The following is a 23,239-nucleotide window of genomic DNA, read 5'->3' on the forward strand; positions in this document are numbered from 1 at the left end:
TCTCAGTGCTAGTGCCATCTTTACAAAAACGTGAAAGAATGATAGTTACTCACTTTCAAAATAAACAATAACTAAATAATAATTTTTACTAAAATTTTGAGTGTACTTTGAACTTTGAGTAACTAATGATAAGTTTAAGCAAAAAAATTCAACAAATCCAAATAATCCTGGACGTTATTTATGTTTTCATCATAGCAAAACAATTATCCCATGGCCGCGGTAACCATACACAGCTATGGACAAATATCTAGGGTTTTTCCCATGGCCGCCGTAACCATACACAGCTATTGACAAATTTCTAGGGTTTTTCCCATGCCCGCGGTAACCATACACAGCTATTGACGAATTTATAGGGTTTAGCCCATGGCTGCCGTAAATTTTAGTACTACATAAGAGAACAATAGCCCATTTATTCATTATTTCTCCTACCCTACCCTAGATTACCCTCACTTTCTCTCACTAGATGCCAAAACCAGTGCAGTCAAACGCAACAACAAAGTCGTCAAAGGTAATTGAATCTGTCTCTTTTTTCATATGATGGCTGTCGATTTTCTTTCTTTTTGTTTTTATGATATCTTTATACATTATGGTTTGTTTCTGAAGTTGGAGACAATGTGCTGTTGCGATCACCGGAGAGCAATACTACTCCTTATGTGGCTCAGATTAACGTGACAGTTCAGATAAGGTATTACAGGCCGAAAGATTCCATCGGAGGTCGTAAACTATTCCATGGTGAGAAAGAACTGTTCTTGTCTGACCACTATGAGTTTCAGAGTGCTTACACGATTCAAGGTAAGTGTATGGTTCATTCTTTCAAGAATTACACCAAGCTAGAGAGGGTTGGAGCTAAGGATTACTATTGCCGATTTGAATACAAAGCTGCAATCGGTCTTTTTTTACCTATTCGCGTTAGAGTGTAAGTATATTGTGTTTGGTTCTGTCTAATTTGTTATAGATTTTGTAGTTTTTGGGATTGATTGGTCTTATATTTTGAAGGTATTGTAAATGCCAAATACCTGAGAACCCAGACCATTTTATGGTGCAGTGTGAAGAATGCAAAAACTGGTAATAATCTTTCTAGGATTACCAATTGATTTTTTTAAGGGTGGAATTAGGAACACCACATTTCTGGGTAATTAGTAATGTGCCCTATAAGTGAGTTTAGAATTTATTTAATATTAAGTTTTATTAAATTTGAGATGTTTTCATCTATCTTTATCTTTATGTAGGTACCATCCTTCTTGTCTTGTAATGGATGAGTTTATATGCTCCGGTTGTAATGGAGAGGAGGTATTCATTTTACAATACAATGATTTATTATATATCTTATTGTTGACTCGGATAACTGAATTTATAATTCTAATGTTACGCAGGATGAAACTTCAATGACGAATTAAGTAAAGGAGGCAATGTGAAGTTTGAGTGTATTAATATATATTCTAATGAATCATGCAGTGTTGTTGGCATTGAGAGTTGTTATGCATGTATGCTTTCTAAAGTTATGTTGTAAGAAAGAGAACCGCAATTGAAAACAATTATCTATTTAAGTTTGTTGATTATAATGATATAACATTATAATTATGCTTTTCTGGCCATTTCTAATATAAATTTAACATTAATCTAAATCTAGATTGAAAAAAAACTGAAATTCATCTCCTTTAACATGTTATTCAATTAAAAGTGACAAGATTTTGATACTTGTCGTGAGTTAATTAATATAACAGATCAATTTCTTTTAATTATATATCATAATACGACAAAACATGCACAATCGAAAACCTTATTATTTTTCATAATATATGTATAAGGATGGGTAAGATGTACTCTAAAGGCTTATAATTAAAACATGACTTCATCAAAATGTTATTAGTGTTACTTACCCTATTCATCTACTTCTAGTTCATATTGCATGGTTGAATATTAAAAGAACATTTTTTATTAATAAGAAATATATCCTACTAAGACAACTTGTTAAGTTAAATATATATGAACACAAAGAGCGATGATGTCAATAAGACAAGACAAGACAACAACTTTGTAAGATACATGTCCTCTAGGGAAAGATCCGTCATTTTGGCTAAGTAATCAAGTTGAAAAAGTAATCAAAAAATTAAATACAAACAACTTATTTAAAATAACTAATAATGAGAAATACAAAAGTAATGAACATTAACACAGGAACTTTGATATAAAAGAAAAGTTTATAAGCAACCAAATAACAAATAATAAGACTCCAAACAAGCAAATATAATTAGTACTATGAATAATTAGGTGATTTATAAGAAAACAAAATACACAAAAAGAACAAACTAACGACAAGCCGTACAATGGTACTTAGAAACCATTTATCATCCGCATTAGAAACGTTTTAAATGAAAATGGAATGTCATGATTGTGAGTGTTATGCTAATTCTGTTTAATTAAAAACATATATTAAGTAATTATTTTCTCAATCCTCGCGATTTTAAATTGAGGTTAGGTTTCTAGATAATGCTATACTTTTCACCCCATGTCAAAATGGAAGGGAATGTACAAAATAACATAGAAATTCTTGAATTGTAATAAACAACTAACATTGAAAAAAATTAATATTAAAAATAGATTTTGTTTAGCCAAAACTCCTTGGGCCACATGTCAACGTCTCCAAATCATCCAAATGCATGCCCAAATGGTTGTACAAAATTTATTCTCAATATTTCAATTTAACTAATTAACTAATTGATACAATTTATTTTCCTACCGTGGTGTTTCAGATTTTCAAAATTTTTGGCTGCTTATTTTAATCCCCAACTTTAATTGCTTCAAAAATAATTTAATCTGGTTCCATGATTCCTCTAACTTCTAAGGTTGTCTAGGACATGATTCTAACTTTATAGATCATCATTCTTAACAAATATCCCCCTTGATCATAAGTGAAAGAGCTTATCTATCATCTAACTTGGTGTTCATCACAAGAGAAATTTAATTCTCTTTGAAATCCAAGCATCCCATCCTGTCCATACTTTCATATGTTGTATGCGCTTTAACTTATGGAATTCTTCACCAATAGGTTCATCAGATACTCTTTTCAACCATTTCCCTTCATATAACTATCCAAGAGAAAGACACCTAACCAGAAAGAGTTTGAATAATTTGTAAATTAAATTTCCTAACTTGTTTTGATTCCTTAAACATAAACACATACCTTGATCTCCTCTTGTCAACAACCTTGCATGATTTGTCCACAAACCCAACCAAACAAAGTCCTTCGGTTCCTGGATCCTCAATTTCTCAACTCCACCTTTGTAGAACCATAGGACCCACTTCATATATAGTCTCCCTTTGTGTCATTATCGGATTTGACATGAATCTTGTTTTTATCCTCAATGAGTATTGGCCTATTCCAAACCATCACAAACAATAAGGAACAAGTTACAGTTGCATCTATCTTCATCCTTTGGGTAGTCTCCATTTAACACCTTGAAGTGAACTGACAATGAAATAGACACTCCCTTGCAATGGGACATGGAGAATATATAAACATCTCTTAACTTGTAAATTATTTGGTTGCCCAACTTGAAAGAAGACTCTACATATATCTTTCTTTATTTTCATTCCAAACAACACTTCTTGATTTCTCCAACTTCTTTATGTCAATCTTCTTTTTAAGCATATACATGAGTTCCCAAATAGTTTTCATGTCCTTGCAAGCAAGTGGATAATTTTCATAGAGCAACAACAAGATTTTGTGTTCACCACTTCCAACTTTTAAAAGGGTCTCACCTTCAATCTATTTGGAAAACATTCAACAATCAATACATCACTTGAATGAATTTCCTACCATAAATCTATCATAACTTTTATATACCGCCTAAATGATCATCTTTCTAATTAATGCAAATACTATTCAAAATAAAAAATTGTGAAATGATGAAAACAAAAAGAATAATACATTCCAATCATATTGTATCTAATCATATTACAATCCAATCATATTTATTTTTCAAATTACTACCATATAAATTTTATGAAGGAATGATTGATACTCATAAATAAGAGCAATTTATTCGAGTTAGTGCATGACATACCTTACAAAGTTCTAAAATGTTCTTTTTTTTTTGTTTTTATTAGAGATTAATATCATTATTAACTTTCTTGTTAATTTGACAATTTGTAAATCCATCTAGAAAGTTTGAAGACAATTACTAACACGGATATTATTACAAAAATAGTTGCACGAAAACCATATATATATTTGACAATTTAAACAAGATTAAAAGAAAATTCATCATCACAATTATGTTGTTCGTGTCTTATTTGTTTTAGGTATAGGGTTTCTTAACATTATTTTTTAGAAACACATCATTTCAATTTGTCTCACTCTCTTTAATTAATTACTTCACATTTACCGACCATTTTAAATTTAACTTAAAATTAAAAGGAAGAGATAACAATAACGAAGAACATGATAGTACTAACTAGTAGATTCATATTTACCTAATGCATTTTTTTATGTGTAGAAACAAATCTTCTCATTAACTCTCAATTTCAGTATACTTAAAAAACATTCTCTTCAATTATCAAACTTATATTTTCATTGGCTCAATATATAAAAACAACACATAAAAACAAATAAATGTTAAACCAGTGTAAAAATAGCAGTGAGATGAAACTATATATACATAACTTTTATTATTAGAACCTAAATTCTTAAATGTTAAACTTATCTAATATACGACATAAGTGACATTGACACACCTCTTGACTCGTGATAAATCTCCAACTAGAGGTTCAGCAACAATCTCAACTTCATTTTCTGAAATAATTTCATAAGGAACATTTTTTATCTTCCACTCTTTACCCCCAAGTTATACCATAATATAAACATCATTTTGCCTAAACATTTAAGTTTTTTTGCATAACTTATATGTTGTATATAGAAACGTCCCAAAATAAAACATCAATCTATCCAGAAAATCAAACATTCAGCCAGTGTATGCAAAATGATGTTTATATTATGGACCAGTCATTACCTCTTTTTGAATCCCCATGAACAAGTCTTGTTCTGTAGTGCTTAAATTCTCCCTACTACAAATCAACATACTGCATATATACCTATTTATTACAATATAATATATACTAGCTTAAACAAGTGTGGATTAAAAAAAAATGAACAATGGAAAGAAGGTAAGGTTATTAATTAAGTGTTTCTTATGGATGATAGAGTAATTGAATTTATTGTCCTTAATTAACTCATAGTTCAAGTGTTTTTTTTTTTTTTTATCAATTTGGATACATCAAAAAAATTAGATATATAATCTTTTCAACTGAAGATTTTATTAACGAAATGACTGAATAGTTATATTCTAATACAAGTAAAACCTAACTGGCTAAGAATGTAGTGAAAGAGGCCATGGTGAAATTTGAAGGCAAATATTAATGTATATTCTAGATAATCATGTTAGTGCCTTGTTTGACTTTTACATTCATTTATTATGGTTAGTGTCATATATGGTTTCTAGGTGTAAGTTATGTAGTAAAAAGGAGAGTCAAAGTTGAAAACAATTCTCCCATCAAATCTATTTATTATAATTGTATATTGATTATTATTTTTTTTTTTGTGACATGTTTTAACATAAATATTAATGTTATGTTAGTGTATTTGCCCTATGTATCAACACCAACTGAATCATTAACTAAACCATTTAAAACATCAGGAGGACGAAATTATGGTCATGTTGGATGGTTAGATATTAAAAGTATCTTAATTTATAGTAAAGATATTAACATGTTCATTGACTTGTTTGCGTCTTGATCTCACCTCCTTCTTTTAACATCCTATTACATTTACTCTCACTATTCTTTTCAGACTTTCCTAAACGCGTTGTTCCATCTACATCCACTGGAGTGAATGGACTATCATAAGAATCACCCGAACTTTCATTTGTATCCACTCCAACATTGAACATGGGCTCACCGGTAGCTATGATGTCGCCGAATAATCTTTCATAAATATTTTCAATACTAACAAACTTAAACTTATTAAGTTTGACATGATCATGTTCAACACAAAATAATAAGCAAATTTAATATTAGTTTAACAAATATTAAACTATGTAAAATAGTCTAACTAGTTTTTATATATGGACTAATAATTATTATTATTATTATTATTATTATTATGAAAATGAACCAAAAATAGCACTTACCTTAATGTTTTTTCTACTTAGATTTTGGAGCTATTATAATTTGTTGATCATCCGAACCCATGCATTTATGTTTAGAACTGTGTTTTAGAAGTTCAATCTTTCAATACCTTGTTTTCTTTAAATGCCACTTGTTTTAAAGATTTTGTGTGAGTCCACAAACCCTCACTCACGTTATTGTAACCAATGGATGAAAGACTCTTATTACTGAAATTTTCTTTTAACTTCTCCTCATCACATAGTTGTAAAAACATCTCAGTTCTTTCTTTATTGGATTTTAAATCCACGGGAGTGATGCGAACTCCGAAATTTAAATTGTTGTTCCTTAGCATTCTAATATAATTGAATTGATAATAAAAAAAATTGATTGAAGAAATAAAATTGATAAAAATTTGGATTGAGACTGAAAACAATTACCTAGACCAATGAGCAACTTAAGAAACCCAAACATAAAATGTATAATATGTTTAAAATTTGTGGTACTGGATAAAGTTGAATTCAAAGGGGAGATAAAAGAAAAAGATATATGATAAACTTACCTTAACACTGCAGATGAAGATGTCGCCTAAGAGCATATCTGATGGATCCAAATTAAAGGCAGAGTTCATTTAAGTCTACTTGTTAAGATAAGTTAAAGTATATGAGTTCTACTTGAACACAGAGTAATATATCCAACATGAGATAACAAACTTTGCAGGATACATGCTAATTAGGGAAGTATCTACCATTTTGTCTACGGAATAATGCTTAGAAAACACCAAAATATCAAATATAAACAACAGATCTAAACCAATTACCAACAATGTGAAAAACAAGAATAATGGGCATCAATATAAAATTTAATACAATTTGGCTTCCTCTTGTAAATAGTTTCCTCTTTGTAATTTTGACAATATTTCAATTAATAGATAATTTCATAAAAGAAAATGATGAGTAAAAACATAATAAAATAGATTTCCACCAAATAAATATCTACCACAGTATTGCCTTCTAATTAATTATTAGTCTAGCCCACTCCTTTTTCAATTTGATCAAAGATATTTCACTACAAAAAAAATAGTGATATAATATCAATATTTTAATGTTAAAAAAATGTGAGTCATTTTACAAAATAAAAATCCAAAAATATATAATTGATATTCTCAAAAAGCAATCTATTCCAATTAGGGTATATATAATTATAATACATACTTCAAAGATTTAAAATTTTCATATATTACTTTCTTGTTTTACTAACACAACCCATCTCATGTGCACTTAAAAAGTTAGAAGACAGATAATAACACTATCAGAGTTAGATTTTTCTTATGTTGTATTGTTTCTCTTTTAAGGGAGGGAGTCTTTAAGATAAACAAAGTGTTTGAGGATGAAAGATTAATATATTTTTATATTTAATATAAATTTGTGATTGAATTATAAAATTTCATTTTTTATACTATGAAAACTTTTTCATCAACTTTTTATATTTTGTATGAACAATTTTACTCTTTTTTTGGATTATTTTTTGTTTTCCTTTGAAGATATTTGTACATAAGTCATTTTTTCCTTTGCTTGTACATAATCAACTACTTAGGCTTTGCAAATCCATATATGGAATGCTTGTTTTTGCAACATTTTGAAATTACACATGGGTTTTTAACTTTTAATACCGAAAAAATTAATACGGCATAATACAGATACCAAAATTATCGGTACGAGTTTTCCAAAATTTCGGTATAGCGCGATACATAAATAATATCTATAAAATCTGTGTTTGGAGAACCAAGACCCTTCCCAAAATCTACTGAGGTTATTGGAAAAGGGAAGGAGGTTGTAACTGATGAAAATGAAGACGTTTCTGAGGCAACATGCATTGTTGACCTTATGATGAATCAAGTCAAAACTATAGCGGCTAAAAAGATAGAAATTTTTGACTCTTAGATCCAGAACAGATTGTCAATCCAGTATGATAAGGTCATCACGGGTTCAGGAATAAGTAGTCAATGGCGTAAGCTTGTATTCAATGAAAAGAAAGTCCTCAAATGGGCCAAAACTTTGGAGGTTTCTGAAGCTCTAAAGAGAAAAAACCTTATAAAATCCAATCTAAGAGGAAGAGATATCTTTCATATTCTTGAAGCAAGAAAAGCAAATTTCAATCCAATTGAGAGTTGTGCTGAAGTGGAAGTAAAAGCTTTAAAGAGATTGGACGAGATCATGGCTGACTATATTTTTGTAGTCACTCGGTATGTGGATGGAGCTAATTGCTCATGAACTAGCCCTTTTGGTAGTTCCTCCGATGAAGACGAACCATTGGATATCTCTATTGATCATGCTGATATAGATGAGAAAGTTGCTGCTCTTCTGATAGAACTTGGAAGTCTCTCTGCAGAAGAAAGATGTCTACTGGCTCACTGGCTCAACCTGTTATCGGGCTATATGAGGAACCTATTCAAGGGAATCCGTCCATGGAAGAAGAAGAAGTTATTCAAGAGCCTGAACAAGAAGAGGTAGTGAAATCCCCTACTGTCAGAACAGAGGGATTTCAAGGAAAAGAGGCTGAAGTCAGTCAGCCTGAGATTGTCAGATCTGAGGGGGAATCCTCAAACGACAAAGATTCCGAAGAGAGTTCCTCATCTGAGGGGGAACAAGATCAAAATACTAGAACAGTCAAACCTCTACCATTTCCTGAGATTAATGCTAGTAATATCTATGAGAATATTCTCAATCCTCTTCACAGTACGGGAAATCTGTACGAAATATTTAATAGAGCAGAAAAGGAGTTGGAAGAAGAAGAGCAAAATCAATCTGAAAATGAGTCTGAGAAGGATGAACCCGAGCAATCCCTACAGGTTCATACCCAATTTAACCCTATTTAGAGCATTGCAGCAGAATCGCTAGATAATTTATCCAATGAAGGAACTTCGGCTGACAATACCAAGCTCCTGAAGTCGACAACATCTCTGTTAACAACTCTTCAGAAAAATGTAGTAACTCTGGGATCGAATATGGTACAGATCATGAAGAACCAAAAAGAGGACAGAAAGACTTTGATGAACATGTCAAAATCCTTAAAGAGTTGGATAAGACATTGAATAAGAATACATATGAGGCTCATATCTCAAATTCAAATTTTTCCAAATTTGAAAAGCAGCTCTTCAATCGACAATCGGTAATGATGAGCCTTGAAAGACAAATCAATCTTGATAATCAAAGAGATGTTATGGAAGCAATGGAATTGATTTAGAATCAGCTGGTTGAAATTCAAGGCAACATGACAAGAACAGATGTTGAAAGACTTGAGTATGCTAACTCTAACGCAAGGAAATTTCAAGCTGAAGAGAATGCGAAAGCTGGTGCTGAGAAAGAACAGAATTGTATTACTCAAGGTGAGTCTAGTAGAGACAGAAGAGATGACGGTGTAGCAACTGGCACTAAATCTAAGTGAAATCCATCTGATGATGATAACCCATGGCCAACTAAAAGAGGCGGAGGTCGAAGCGGTGGTGATCGTGGAGGTCAAAGTAGTGGTAGTGATCGCGGAGGCCAAAATAGTGGAAGCACTCGTGGTGGCTGAAGTGTCGGAAATGGTCGTGGTGGTCACCCTCTTCCTCCTTTTCGCAATCTGTTAACCGGTCAAGAAATGACATGTGAAGGGATGAGCTATGAAGGAACTTCTTTCCCGGTCGATCCTCGAGTGAAAAGGGAAGAACAATAATCTCTTTTCTCCTACTTTTTTAACTCTTAAACTATGTTTCTTTAACTATGTTTCTGAATATTGGTTTTGGAAAGTGGTTGTGTAAGATGGATGAACAAGTTTTACTCTGCATTTTATATGATGAATGCTTAACTTATTTTCTATGCAACAGTTTCAATCTCATCATCAAAAATGGGGAAATTGTTGGGTCAAATTATTTTGACTAAGTATCGAAATAGTTTGACTATTGGAATTTTGATGATGAATGGATAAAAAACTTAATCTATGCGTTTAATTGTCTTTGGTGCAGGTGTATCGAAATCAGACTTTATTAGACGTGGTCCTAATGAGGTTCATTAGACCGATTTGGCATTAGATGCACGGAGTTAGACGTGCAGTCTAACACACGGAGTTAGACGTGTAGTCTAACACACGGAATTAAACGTGCAATCTAACTAGCTGAATTAGACGTGCAGTCTAACTAACTGATTTAGACGTGCAATCTAACTAGTTGAGTTAGACGTGCAGTCTAACTAGTTGAGTTAGACGTGCAGTCTAACGCGTGGAGTTAGACGTGCAATCTAACAAGTGGAGTTAGACGTGCGGTCTAACTAGTTGAGTTAGACGTGCAGTCTAACTAGTTCAGTTAGACGCGCAGTCTAACTAGCGGAGTTAGACGTGCAGTCTAACTAGTTGAGTTAGACGTGCAGTCTAACTAGAGAAAGTTAGACGTGCAGTCTAACTCTTTCAGACTAGTCTGAAGGGAACTGTAATTAGACGTGGAGTCTAATGGAATGTGAAAGTTAGACGTGCGGTCTAACTAGTGAAAGTTAAACGTGCAGTCTAACTCCTTCAGACTAGTCTGAAGTGAATTGTAATTAGACGTGAAGTCTAATCCCATTAGACCAGGTGGTCTAATGGATCATGTTATTAGTCGGGGACGTCTGATTTCTTTAGACAAGGTCGTCTAATTGAAATACGTCTAATGCCATGCTTAAGCAATTGCTTGAATCTAGCACCCACCTACCCACGTGCTCTAGTTGTACACTACTCCTGTTCTACTTTTTAGTGAAGATTAGTACGACAGCCAGCTGCAACCAATCAACCAATGCCACGTAAGCGAATATCTTTCACACTACTTGTTTTGCAGGTACATCTCTGAAGAATATTCGGCGCACTACCAGTTGTGTACGGCCACGATCCTTGTATTTAGAGTCTACTGTGTACTATAGAGGCGTTCCAATGGAATCTTTCCTCGTGTCATTATGAAGATTCGACCTTTAGTACTTGTTCCTTATTTAAAGAATCTCAAGGACAACGGACGAACAGTCGGAAAATCAATCGATCTATTGATACTCAAATTACTCTATCGAAATTGTTAGCTTCTTTCATGCTTTACTGTGTGTTAATCAAGAGAGAGTTAGAATCAAAACATCATTTTAGCTGAGAGATATTCTTCATCATATTGTAAGTTGAACAGAGTCTGTTCTGTTCAACAGTGAGCTATTCGTGCAAACTATATTTGATTCGAAGCATATTATAGTGAATCCTTCCGGTGGTTGGAAGAAGGGGTGACGTAGGAGAGTTTGCTCTGAACATCCATAAACAAACTGATGTGTTGTTTCTTTTTGTCATCTTTTCATTCTTGGTTCTTAGCTTCAAACCTAAGTAAACATTTCTGTGTGCTTGATTCTGTTTCAAGTGTTTACAAGGGTTTGCGTAGAATAGGAAGTGATTCAAATCCTTAACAAGATTTCTATCAAATCGTTTTTCCTAAGTCATCATCAATAGTCTTTCCCCCGCCTCTATTGATTAAGCCGATCCTATCATAACTAGATAATGATAGGAAAGATATGGAATAATATCGATCTAAGAAAGACATTGATCTCTCAAAGATGTCGATTTGTATCCAAATTCATGGCCTTACTCAAGGCTTATCCACAGAAGAAGCTAGTCGAAGCATAACGGCTGGCGTAGGAGAAATAATAAAGATTGATGAATGATCGATCAATCGTAAAGGGATATTAAAGTTTGTTAGGATCCGAGTCAACGTTGATGTAACAAAACCAATAAAGACAGGAACGAATATCACAAGAGAAGGCAAATCAAATAACTGGGTAACTTACAAATACGAGAAATTAGGTGATGTCTTCTTTGGTTTCGGTACACATGGACATGATATCGAGGGAACAAAATTCGGATTTTGGCTTAATACTTACTCATTTAGTTCAACCCAATACATGCCATGGTAAGATCTAAAAGTCTAATGTATTGCTTTTATCTAACAAATTCCGATAAACCTGTGTCGAGCACATAGGAGATGATGATATCAAAACCAATATGGTAGAAAATTTTTGTGATTATCAAAAAGAGGTATATAATCAAATTAAGCCATATGAATCATTTAAACTTGATGAGACCGTGACTGAGAAAGGGTCAGATTATATCATATATAACAAGTAAGACTAAAAACCTTCCCAATAGTAATGAAAACATTAAGGAGAATATAGTGAAAACCGGATAAATTGTGTTTCCCCATTAAACCCATACAACCAAAAAATACTCATAAGTTCGCTATATCGAAAGAGTGACATAGAGATTCCCAAACCAAATACACATTCACTCTCCCAAACCAAATACACATTCACTACCAATCTTTATTAGAAAAATCACCCTACCTACGAAAGCGTCATTTAATGAAGCGGTGCAAACTGACATAGAAAATCCAAAACGATGCAATTAGAGAAAGGTCCAAGATTCTCCAAATCTATCCAATAAGAAATAAAAAAATGGTACAACATTGAATAACAATGTGTCTTCGAACCATTATTGATATGAAAGTGAATTTATATGGGAAGAAAATACATAAAATTACATGAACAACATTGAAATGAATATTCAAGAGTTGGTCCATAGCCACAAAGTCAAATTCTTGGTGAAAAGAGTTCCAATTAAGGAAAAAATAGAGGAAGGAGTTATAAAAAAATAAAAGAGGAAAGGAGTAAAAAAAGTTAAAAAAAAGAGAAGGATTCGTAAAAAGAGAAGGAGTCGAAAAAATAAGGAAGGAGTTGAAATAATGAAAAAGAGGAAGGAGTCAAAAATTATGAGTAAAAGAAAAAAATGAGACAGTCAGTCGAGAAAGGGAAAAAAGTTGAAAAGTTGACTAAGATAATCTTTAAAATGCCTCAAACTGTTCAATGAGTTGTATTTGTTGGAAATTTCAAGGGTTTGGTCTCGCCTTGACAATTTCTCAACTTAAGGACTTGTGGGGATGTGTGGGGATGATGGAATTTTTTTTTTTGATTACTAGAAACAAGAGTGAATGAAAACCAAGTTCAAAAATTGCAAGAGATACACAATTACCAAAAACTTGTTTCATCTCACTAATTGAACTAGACGGAGGCGTTGTAGTCTTTTGGTCGAACGATGTAAATATTTCCTTTAATAGCTTCACACAAATTTTTATCGATAGTTTAGTCCAAATGCCAAGGCTAAAGAATACTTGGAAACTATATTTTATTTATGGTTGTCCATAAGGAAGGGATATAAGTCAACTTTGGAATATAATTGTAAATACAGTTTCCACAAATAATATTCAAAGGATTGTTTGTGGTGATTTCAATAATACCATATACACCACAGACCATAAATCAAACTAACAAATTAATCAAGCTCGAATGATAAAATTAAAAAAACTTCATTAGTTCATGCAACTAGACGAAAATACTCCATGGAGGAAGCCATTATACATGGTTCAATAGAAGAGAAGGAAACAAATGGGTACATAAAATTTATGATATAGCTTTTTGTAATTCTGAGTATAGAGGAACATATCCACGTGCAACTATTTTTTTCACATTCAGCTATAGGTTTCGATCACACCCCTATTGAGATCACAATATAAACATTTAGTTTTGAATCTTATTGGCTTGATAATGATTCATATACTAATTCTATTAAATATAATTGGGACACATATGACAAAGTTTTTTCTCTCTTTGTTAGAACATAAATCGTAGGATCAAGAAAGAATGTAAGAGAACCAAATAAATGAATAATAAACAAAAGATCAATAATCTTTAGAGACACCTCATTCATTTATAAGATGTTGCTCCACCACATCACACATGGAGAATATAATTAATATAGAAAGGAAAATTAATCTTTTGTGGAAATATAGGAAAAGTACTAGAAGGATCGAGTAAAAATAAAATACCTTCAATCTAGAGATAAAAACACACGATACTTCCAAACGAGTACCATTTGTAGGAGAGAAACAAATAGAATTTAGGGGTTGGTTGATGATTTTAGAACATGAAAAACAAGTGAGAGTGGAATTGACAATTTAATTAGACAATATTATGAAGATTTATGTAAATATAGTGGAATGAGAAACATGGAATCTATCATCGGCTACATTGAACCAAAAGTCACATATGAGTGGAATGAAATGCTAACCTAAACTCAATAAATGAAGAGATTAAAAAAGCTATATTTCACATGGATCTAAATAAGGCACTGGGTCCTAATGGCTTATCTAGACTGTTTTACCACAATCCCAAGATTAAGAGAAGCCTCGACAAGACAATTATCAGCCTCATTTTAAAAGTGAAAAATCTAACAAAAGTTACATAGTTTAGACAAGTCATCTTATGCAAGTTTGCATATAAAATCATCATAAAATCATGGCTACCTGATTACAACCATGTATGAATTAACTCTTCTCAGAGACACAATGTATATTTATTTTCAAAACAATGTGTTCATTGTACAAGAAATCATGCATATGTTTAGAAAGAGAAAGTGGAAAAAATATTTGAATTTAATCTTAAATTTTATATTGTAAAATCATACGAAAAATTGGAGTGAGGTACATTTTTTCCAAACCATGATTAAAATAAGATTTTATAATAAATGGACCAACACAATTATGGAATTAATATCATCGGTCTTATTTGAAATAAATCTTAATGGAAAGTCATTGACAACAATTACCCCACTATAGGCATTTGATAGGAAGATCTTCTTTCTTCATATCTTTTAACTTTTTCTACTAAAGGCTTGATTAAATTTATTAATAAATTAATTGTTTCTAGAAATATTATGGGGATTCTATTCGCAGATGATTCACTTTTATTTGGGTAAACTAATAGAAGGGAGGGAGACTATAAAAAACATGGATGCTCTCAATAAGTATTGTCATGCATCATGTCGTGTCATTAATCTTAATAAGTCATGCATCATCATTAGTCAAAATACACTTCTAAGAATCCAACAAAATCTCATTAAATTAATAAGCATTCCTCTTAGCCCACATGCAAGGAAAAGATCACATTGGATGGATTGATAAAAATTAAATTCATAATAATTTATTAGGAAATATTGAAGGATGTGTTCACGGATGGAGAGTCAAATTTTTATCACAAGCTGCAAATGAAGTTCTAATTAAAAGTATATTACAATCACTTCCAAACTATGTTATGAATATTTTTAATTTTACAATCTCAATCCTTAAACGAATCACTTCACTAATAAATCATTTTTAGTTGAAAATTAGTTTTGAAAATAGAGGAATTCAAAGATGGTAAAAAGCATCAATAGATATATGTTATCCAAATAAGCTTGGAGATTAGCACACAGTCAAGACTCTTTGTGAACAAAAACCTTTAAGGCTATATACTTTCAAAACTCATCATTATGGGATGCTAGAGACAAATTTAATTCATCATGGATTTAGTAGAATATTATTTGGGGGTAAGGGTCTTCTAGATGATAAAATGAGATGGAAACATCTAAATGCAAAGAAAACCAAGATTTGAGAACATAAATGTATTCCATCCGTACCAAACTAAACAACACAGATAATTTTCCTCAAACTCATGCCAATGAATTTTTACTAGATGATGAGAAAAACTGGAATATTAAAATTCTTGAGAAAAATTTCATTAATGATATAATGTCAGAAATTTTGTCAATTCCTTTATCAAGTGTAGAGGAATATGATATTAATGTTTGGCATTGATTTAATGATGGCCATAATGTTAATTCTAGTTCTGTAACTAAGACTCGAATCAACAATGAGAATAATTTACAAAATGATTTTGATATTTGTGGAAAATTTTGGAACTTTAAGATCCCACCAAAAATAAAATATGTGAAAGTCTTGAATGAAGTAGTGACATGGAAAACAAATCTTTCAAAAAAATATGATCATTTATAATTAATGTAATCAATGTAAAAACTCAAATGAAACAACTAAATACACTATTCTTTATTGTGATTTTGTAAAACACATTTGAATAAACAAAATATTCAAATTAAGTATCCTCACAATAATAAATTTTTTTTTTTTTTAGGATTGATACTCTTAATTTAAAAAATATGTGGATATACTGAGAGATATGGAAGGCAAGAACAAATCTTACATTCAGAATTCAAAATATGTATGAGAATCGGATTATTACAACTGTCGCACAATAATTTTGAGCATATGGTCAGCTTAACTTGAAAGAAAAGTCCGAAAAAAATAAGTGAATTGTAAGAAGCACAATAAAAAATTAAACCAAATAAAATCATTGCATATTGTAGATGTGGCCATCAATAAGAGTAAAACAAATTATGTTGTAGTGATATTGTGCATGTCATGTGGGGAAATTATTACAAGATGGACAATATCTTTTAAGAGTGTTGATGTCATAATTTCTAAAATGGAGATTTTAAGACTAACAACAAAAATGGTAGAGGAACTACATCTCAATGATATTATCATATTCTCTAGCTGTCAATTGACTATTAGAAATCTCAAAACGTCAAAGTTGAACATATACTTGAAGGTGAGATAAAGAAAAATTGACACTCTTAAATGTTTAAAAATGAACAAGGATTTAAAAATAGTTTGGACTAATAGATAATTCAACTCTATCGCACATTGGATTGTAATGAAATACAAAGAAATCGATTAACCAATGATTTGGAATAAACTTAACATTCAACAAATTCAAAACCTACTTCTCATTGACCACAATTGTTTTGGTGAATTTAAGTGAGTTGGTGGATCAAATTCTTGATAATCGAAATTGAATCAAGATAACTTGATGAATAAAATGGAGGAGAAATGAAAGAATTTGGGAGACGACATATATGCAACTAAAGTATTTAAGAGTCTTATTGAGTTCTTTTCTTTATCATGATCTATTGTTCTTATGCTTGTATGCTTTAAGAATTTTTATATATTTTTTAGTTGTCTTCCATTAACAAAAAAAAAAAAAAAAAAAACTAATTCTCTTTTGTCTTTTTAGTGACTCAATTTCTTTTAGGTGATTCTAAATTTTTTTGAACATAATTATTGTTTATACATTTATTAAAAACAACATAAATATATAAATATATGAGAAATAACAAAATTTATGTAGTGCACATAAACCATATTTCTTCATTAAACCATATTATATTGCTACTCTTAATCATTTTAGAGTAATTGAAGTTGAGAAATTAATATTTTTTTCTACATTCTAAATTTGGGGATAGGAAGTTCAGAAATTTTTATTTGAAATTTAAAAATTCTTCTAAAATCTTTTCAAAAAGTATATAAATAAAATATGTGGAGAGTCTTGAATGAAGTAGTGGCATGGAAAAGCGAATCTTTCAAAAAAAAAATGTGATCATTGACAATCAATGTAATTAATGTAAAAGCTCAAATGAAAAATCTAAACACACTTTCTTGATTGTGATTTTGTAAAATATATTTGGCATAAATTAAATATTCAAATAAAGTATCCTCACAATAATGATTTTTTTTTCAGGATTGGATACTCTTAAATTTAAAAAACATTGAAATGAAAGAGGATAATTAGTTTAAAAAAAAAGTGTAGATATAATAAGAGATATGGAAAGCAAGAAAAAATCTAACATTTAGAAATTAAAATTATGTACGAGAACTGAATTATTATAACTTCCACACAAGAACTCCAAGCGTATGGTCATGCTAACCTGAAAGAAAACTCCGCAAAAAATAAGTGAATTGTAAGAAGCACGATAACAAATTCACCCAAATCAAATAATTGCACATTTGGATGTGACCATCAATAAGAGTAAAAAAAAAGTTATGTTCTAGTGATATTGTGCATGTCAAGTGGAGAAATTATTACAGGAGTGACAATATCTTTTAAGGGTATTGATGTCATAATTACTTAAATGGAGGATTTAAGACTAACAGCGAAAATGGTAGAGGAACTAGATCTCAATGATATTATCATATTCTCTAGCTGTCAAATTGCTATTAAAAATGTCAAAAGATTAAAGTTGAACACATACTGGAAGGTGAGACCAATAAAAATAGACATTCTTATATATTTATAAATTAACAAGGATTTCAAAATAGTTTTGACTAAAAGATAATTCAATTCTGTCGCACATTAGATTGCATTAAATGCAAAGAAATCGATTCACTAATGATTTGAATAAACTTAACCTTCAACAAAATCAAAACCTACTCCTCATTGACCACAATTATTTTGGTGAATTTAAGAGATTTGGTAACAAATCAAATTCTCGATAATCGGAATAGAATCAAGATAACTCGATGAATAAAATGGAGCTCTCTACTTTGAAGGGTTATTTTCTTGTTGATATCTCCTTATACCGCATCCTGATGGGAGCTCTATAGTACTTAACTATTACTCGCCTTGCTATTATCTATGCTTTGAATTAGGGCTGCCAATTTATGTATGCTCATATCACAACTGATATGGTTGTTGTCAAACGCATTCTTCGGTATCTTAAAGGTACCCTTGGGTTCGGTCTCACTTTTGTTGATCGGCCTTCGATTCATCTAACTGCATTTTCAGATGCCGACTGGGTTGGTAACCCTGAATAACTGTCCAATTTTGCCTTTTATTCTCCGATTGGTGGGGTAGCATGCCTTTCCTTTCACGTTAGTGCTCCTTTATTGACTGTGTAGGCTTAAGCTTTAACTTTTACTACTTTACTACACCTTAGGTTTGGAACCAACCAAGGGGTTGTTTGCTGCTCTCCCTGTACTCGCTTATGCACTCCACTCGTTACCACTAAATAAACGACAAAATCAGGAGCAGAAGGAAGGACTTGAACCCTCAACCTCAGCCTTGGCGATTATATGCTCTACCATTAAGTTATTTCCGCCAACTACGGTGGTGGTGGAGTATTACTGAGAAATTCATATATCACTTTCTACGGACGACTTCTGTTTTTTTGTCGGACTACAGGCTTGACCTCCGATCGAGCTACGAACACAAGTAGGTAGGAAATGAAAGAATTTGGGAGACGACATATATGCAAATCAAGTATTTAAGAGTCTTATTGAGTTCTTTTATTTCACATCTACTTTATCTATTGTTCTTATGCTTGTATGCTTTAAGAATTTTGATATTTTTTTTGTTGGTGTTCCTTTGACAAAAAAAACTAATTCTTTTTTTACTTTTTAGTGACCCAATTTCTTTCAGGTGATTCTAAATTTTTTTAACATAATTATTGTTTATACACTTATTAAATTTTCTCTAAACAACATAAATATATGAGAAATAACAAAATTTATGTAGTGCCTATAAACCATATTTCTTCATTAAGCCATATTATATTGCGACTCTTAATCATTTTTAGAGTAATTGAAGTTGTGAAATTAATATATTTTTCTACATTCTAAATTTGGGGATAAGAAGTTTAGACATTTTTATTTGAAATTTAAAAATTCTTCTAAAATCTTTTCAAAAAGTATACAAATAAAATATGTGGAGAGTCTTGAATGAAGTTGTGGCATGGAAAGCGAATCTTTCAAAAAAAATGTGATCATTGACAATTAATGTAATTAATGTAAAATCTCAAATGAAAAATATAAACACACTTTATTGATTGTGATTTTGTAAAACATATTTGGCATAAATTAAGTATCCTCACAAAAATGATTTTTTTTTCAGGATTGGATACTCTTAAATTTAAAAAACATTGAAATGAAATAGGATGATTAGTTTTAAAAAATTGTGTGGATATACTCAGAGATTTGGAAAGCAAGAAAAAATCTTACATTTAGAAATTAAAATGATGTACAGAACCGAATTATAATAACTTCCGCACAAGAACTCCAAGCATATGGTCATGCTAAACTGAAAAAAAATTCCGCAAAAAATAAGTGAATTGTAAGAAGCACGATTACAAATTCACCCAAATCAAATAATTGCACATTTGGATGCGGCCATCAATAAGAGTAAAAAAAAAGTTATGTTCTAGTGATATTGTGCATGTCAAGTGGAGAAATTATTACAGGAGGGATAATATCTTTTAAGGGTATTGATGTCATAATTACTTAAATGGAGGCTTTAAGACTAACAACGAAAATGGTAGAGGAACTAAATCTCAATGATATTATCATATTCTCTAGCTGTCAATTTGATATTAGAAATATCAAAAGGTTAAAGTTGAACACATACTGGAAGGTGAGACCAATAAAAATAGACATTCTTAAATGTTTATAAATTAACCAGGTTTCAAAATAGTTTTGACTAATAGATAATTCAATTCTGTCGCACAATTAATTGCAATAAAATGCAAAGAAATCGATTCACTAATGATTTGGAATAAACTTAATCTTCAATAAAATCAAAACCTACTTCTTATTGACCACAATTATTTTGGTGAATTTAAGTGAGTTGGTAACAAATCAAATTCTCGATAATCGGAATTGAATCAAGATAACTCGATGAATAAAATGGAGCTCTCTACTTTGAAGGGTTATTTTCTTGTTGATATCTCTTTATACTGCATCCTGATGGGAGCTCTACAATACTTAACTATTACTCGCCTTGCTATTATCTATGCTTTGAATTAGGGCTGCCAATTTATGTATGCTCATATCACAACTGATATGGTTTCTGTCAAACGCATTCTTCGGTATCTCAAAGGTACCCTTGGGTTCGGTCTCACTTTTGTTGCTCGGTCTTCGACTCATCTAACTGTATTTTCAGATGTCGACTGGGTTGGTAACCCTGAATACCTGTCAAATTTTGCCTTTTATTCTCCGATCGGTGGGGGTAGCCTGCCTATCCTTTCACGCTAGTGCTCCTTCATTGACGGTGTGGGCTTAAAATTTAACTTTTACTACTTTACTACACCTTAGGTTTGGAACCAACCAAGGGGTTGTTTGTTGTTGTCCCTGTACTCTAAGGGGGCTTATGCACTCCACTCGTAACCACTAAATAAACGACAAAATCAGGAGCGGAAAGAAGGACTTGAACCCTCAACCTCAGCCTTGGCAATGATATGCTCTACCATTAAGTTATTTCCGCCAACTACGGTAGTAGCGAAGTATTACTGAGAAATTCACGTATCACTTTCTACGGACGACTTCTGTTTTTCTGCCGGACTACAGGCTTGACCTCCGATCGAGCTACGAACACGAGTAGGTAGGAGATGAAAGAATTTGGGAGATGACATATATGCACACAAGTATTTTAGAGTCTTATTGAGTTCTTTTATTTCTCATCTACTTTATCTATTGTTCTTATGTATGCTTTAAGAATTTTGATATTTTTTTGTTGGTGTTCCTTTGACAAAAAAAAATAATTCTTTTTTACTTCTTAGTGACCCAATTTCTTTCAGGTGATTCTAAATATTTTGAACAAAATTATTGTTTATACACTTATTAAATTTTCTCCAAACAACATAAATATATGAGAAATAACACAATTTATGTAGTGCCTATAAACCATATTGCTTCATTAAACAATATTATATTGTGATTCTTAATCATTTTTAGAGTAATTGAAGTTGAGAAATTAACATTTTTTTCTACATTCTAAATTTGGGGATATGAAGTTTATATCTTTTTAATTGAAATTTAAAAATTCTTCTAAAATATTTTCAAAGAAGTATACAAATAAAATATGTGGAGAGTCTTGAATGAAGTAGTGGCATGGAAAACGAATCTTTCAAAAAAAATGTGATCATTGACAATTAATGTAAATAATGTAAAAACTCAAATGAAAAATATAAACACACTTTCTTGATTGTGATTTTGTAAAACATATTTGGCATAAATCAAATATTAAAATTAAGTATCTTCACAATAATGAAAAGAAAGACATTAATTTTAAAAAAAATTGTATGGATATACATACTAAGAGATATGGAAGGCAAGAAAAAATTTTACATTTAGAAATCAAAATTTTGTACGAGAACCGGATTATTATAACTGTCGCACAAGAACTCCGAGCATATGGTCAGGCTAACTTTGAAAGAAAGTTCGCAAAAAATAAGTGAATTGTAAAAAGCACAATAACAAATTCACCTAAATAAATCATTGCACATGTGGATGCGTCTATCAATAAGAGTAAAAAAATATTTATGTTATAGTGATATTGTGCATGTCAAGTAGAGAAATTATTATAGGAGTGACAATATCTTTGGTATTGATGTCATAATTAATTAAATGGAGGCTTTAAGACTAACAACGAAAATAGTAGAGGAACTACATCTCCATGATATTATCATATTCTCTAACTGTCAATTGGCTATTAAAAATCTCAAAAGGTCAAAGTTAAACAAACACATACTCGAAGGTGAAACCGATAAAAATAGACATTCTTAAATGTTTAGAAATTAACAAGGGTTTCAAAATAGTTTTGACTAAGAGATAATTCAACTCTGTCGCACATTGGATTGCAATGAAATGAAAAGAAATCGATTCACCGATGATTTGAAATAAACTTAACCTTCAACAAATTCAAAACCTACTTCTCATTGACCACAATTGTTTTGGTGAATTTATGTGAGTTGGTGACGAATCAAATTCACAATTATCGGAATTGAATGATAACTCGATTAATAAAATGGAGGGGAAATGAAAGAATTTGGGAGACGACATATATGCAACTAAAGTATTTAAGAGTCTTATTGAGTTCTTTTCTTTCTCATCTACATGATGTATTCTTCTAATGCTTGTATGCTTTAAGAATTTTGATATTTTTTTTGTCGGTCTTCCTTTCCTTTGACAAGAAAAAAGAAAAATTATTTCTTTTTTCTTTTTAGTGACCCAATTTCTTTCAAGTGATACTAAATTTTTTGAACATAATTATTGTTTATACACTTATAAATTTTCTCCCAACAACATAAATATATGAGAAATAACAAAATTTATGTAGTGCCTATTAACCATATTGTTTCTTTAAACCATATTATATTGTGACTCTTAATCATTTTTAGAGTAATTGAAGTCGAGAAATTAACATTTTTTTTCTACGGGACATGAAGTTTAGACCTTTTTATTTAAAATTTAAAAATTCTTTCTAAAATCTTTTCAAAAAGTATAAAAATATGTATGAATCAACAATTAGAATCTTTATATAAATTTCAA

The 23,239-nt window shown here is 31.0% G+C and overlaps 1 protein-coding gene across 1 annotated transcript in view; it reads left to right on the forward strand.

Moving 5' to 3' along the window:
* The first annotated feature begins 363 nt into the window (after nucleotides 1-363).
* Nucleotides 364-23,239, forward strand: part of LOC124939179 (chromatin remodeling protein EBS-like) — an 80,235-nt gene continuing 57,359 nt past the window's right edge. Inside the window, exons 1-4 of the mRNA XM_047479683.1 lie at nucleotides 364-382; nucleotides 440-508; nucleotides 604-916; nucleotides 997-1,065. Of these exons, the coding sequence (XP_047335639.1) occupies nucleotides 364-382; nucleotides 440-508; nucleotides 604-916; nucleotides 997-1,065 (470 nt within the window). The remainder of the gene's footprint in view (nucleotides 383-439; nucleotides 509-603; nucleotides 917-996; nucleotides 1,066-23,239) is intronic.

Source organism: Impatiens glandulifera, chromosome 5 (genome assembly GCF_907164915.1).
Source record: "Impatiens glandulifera chromosome 5, dImpGla2.1, whole genome shotgun sequence".
In the NCBI taxonomy this organism is placed as follows: domain Eukaryota; kingdom Viridiplantae; phylum Streptophyta; class Magnoliopsida; order Ericales; family Balsaminaceae; genus Impatiens; species Impatiens glandulifera.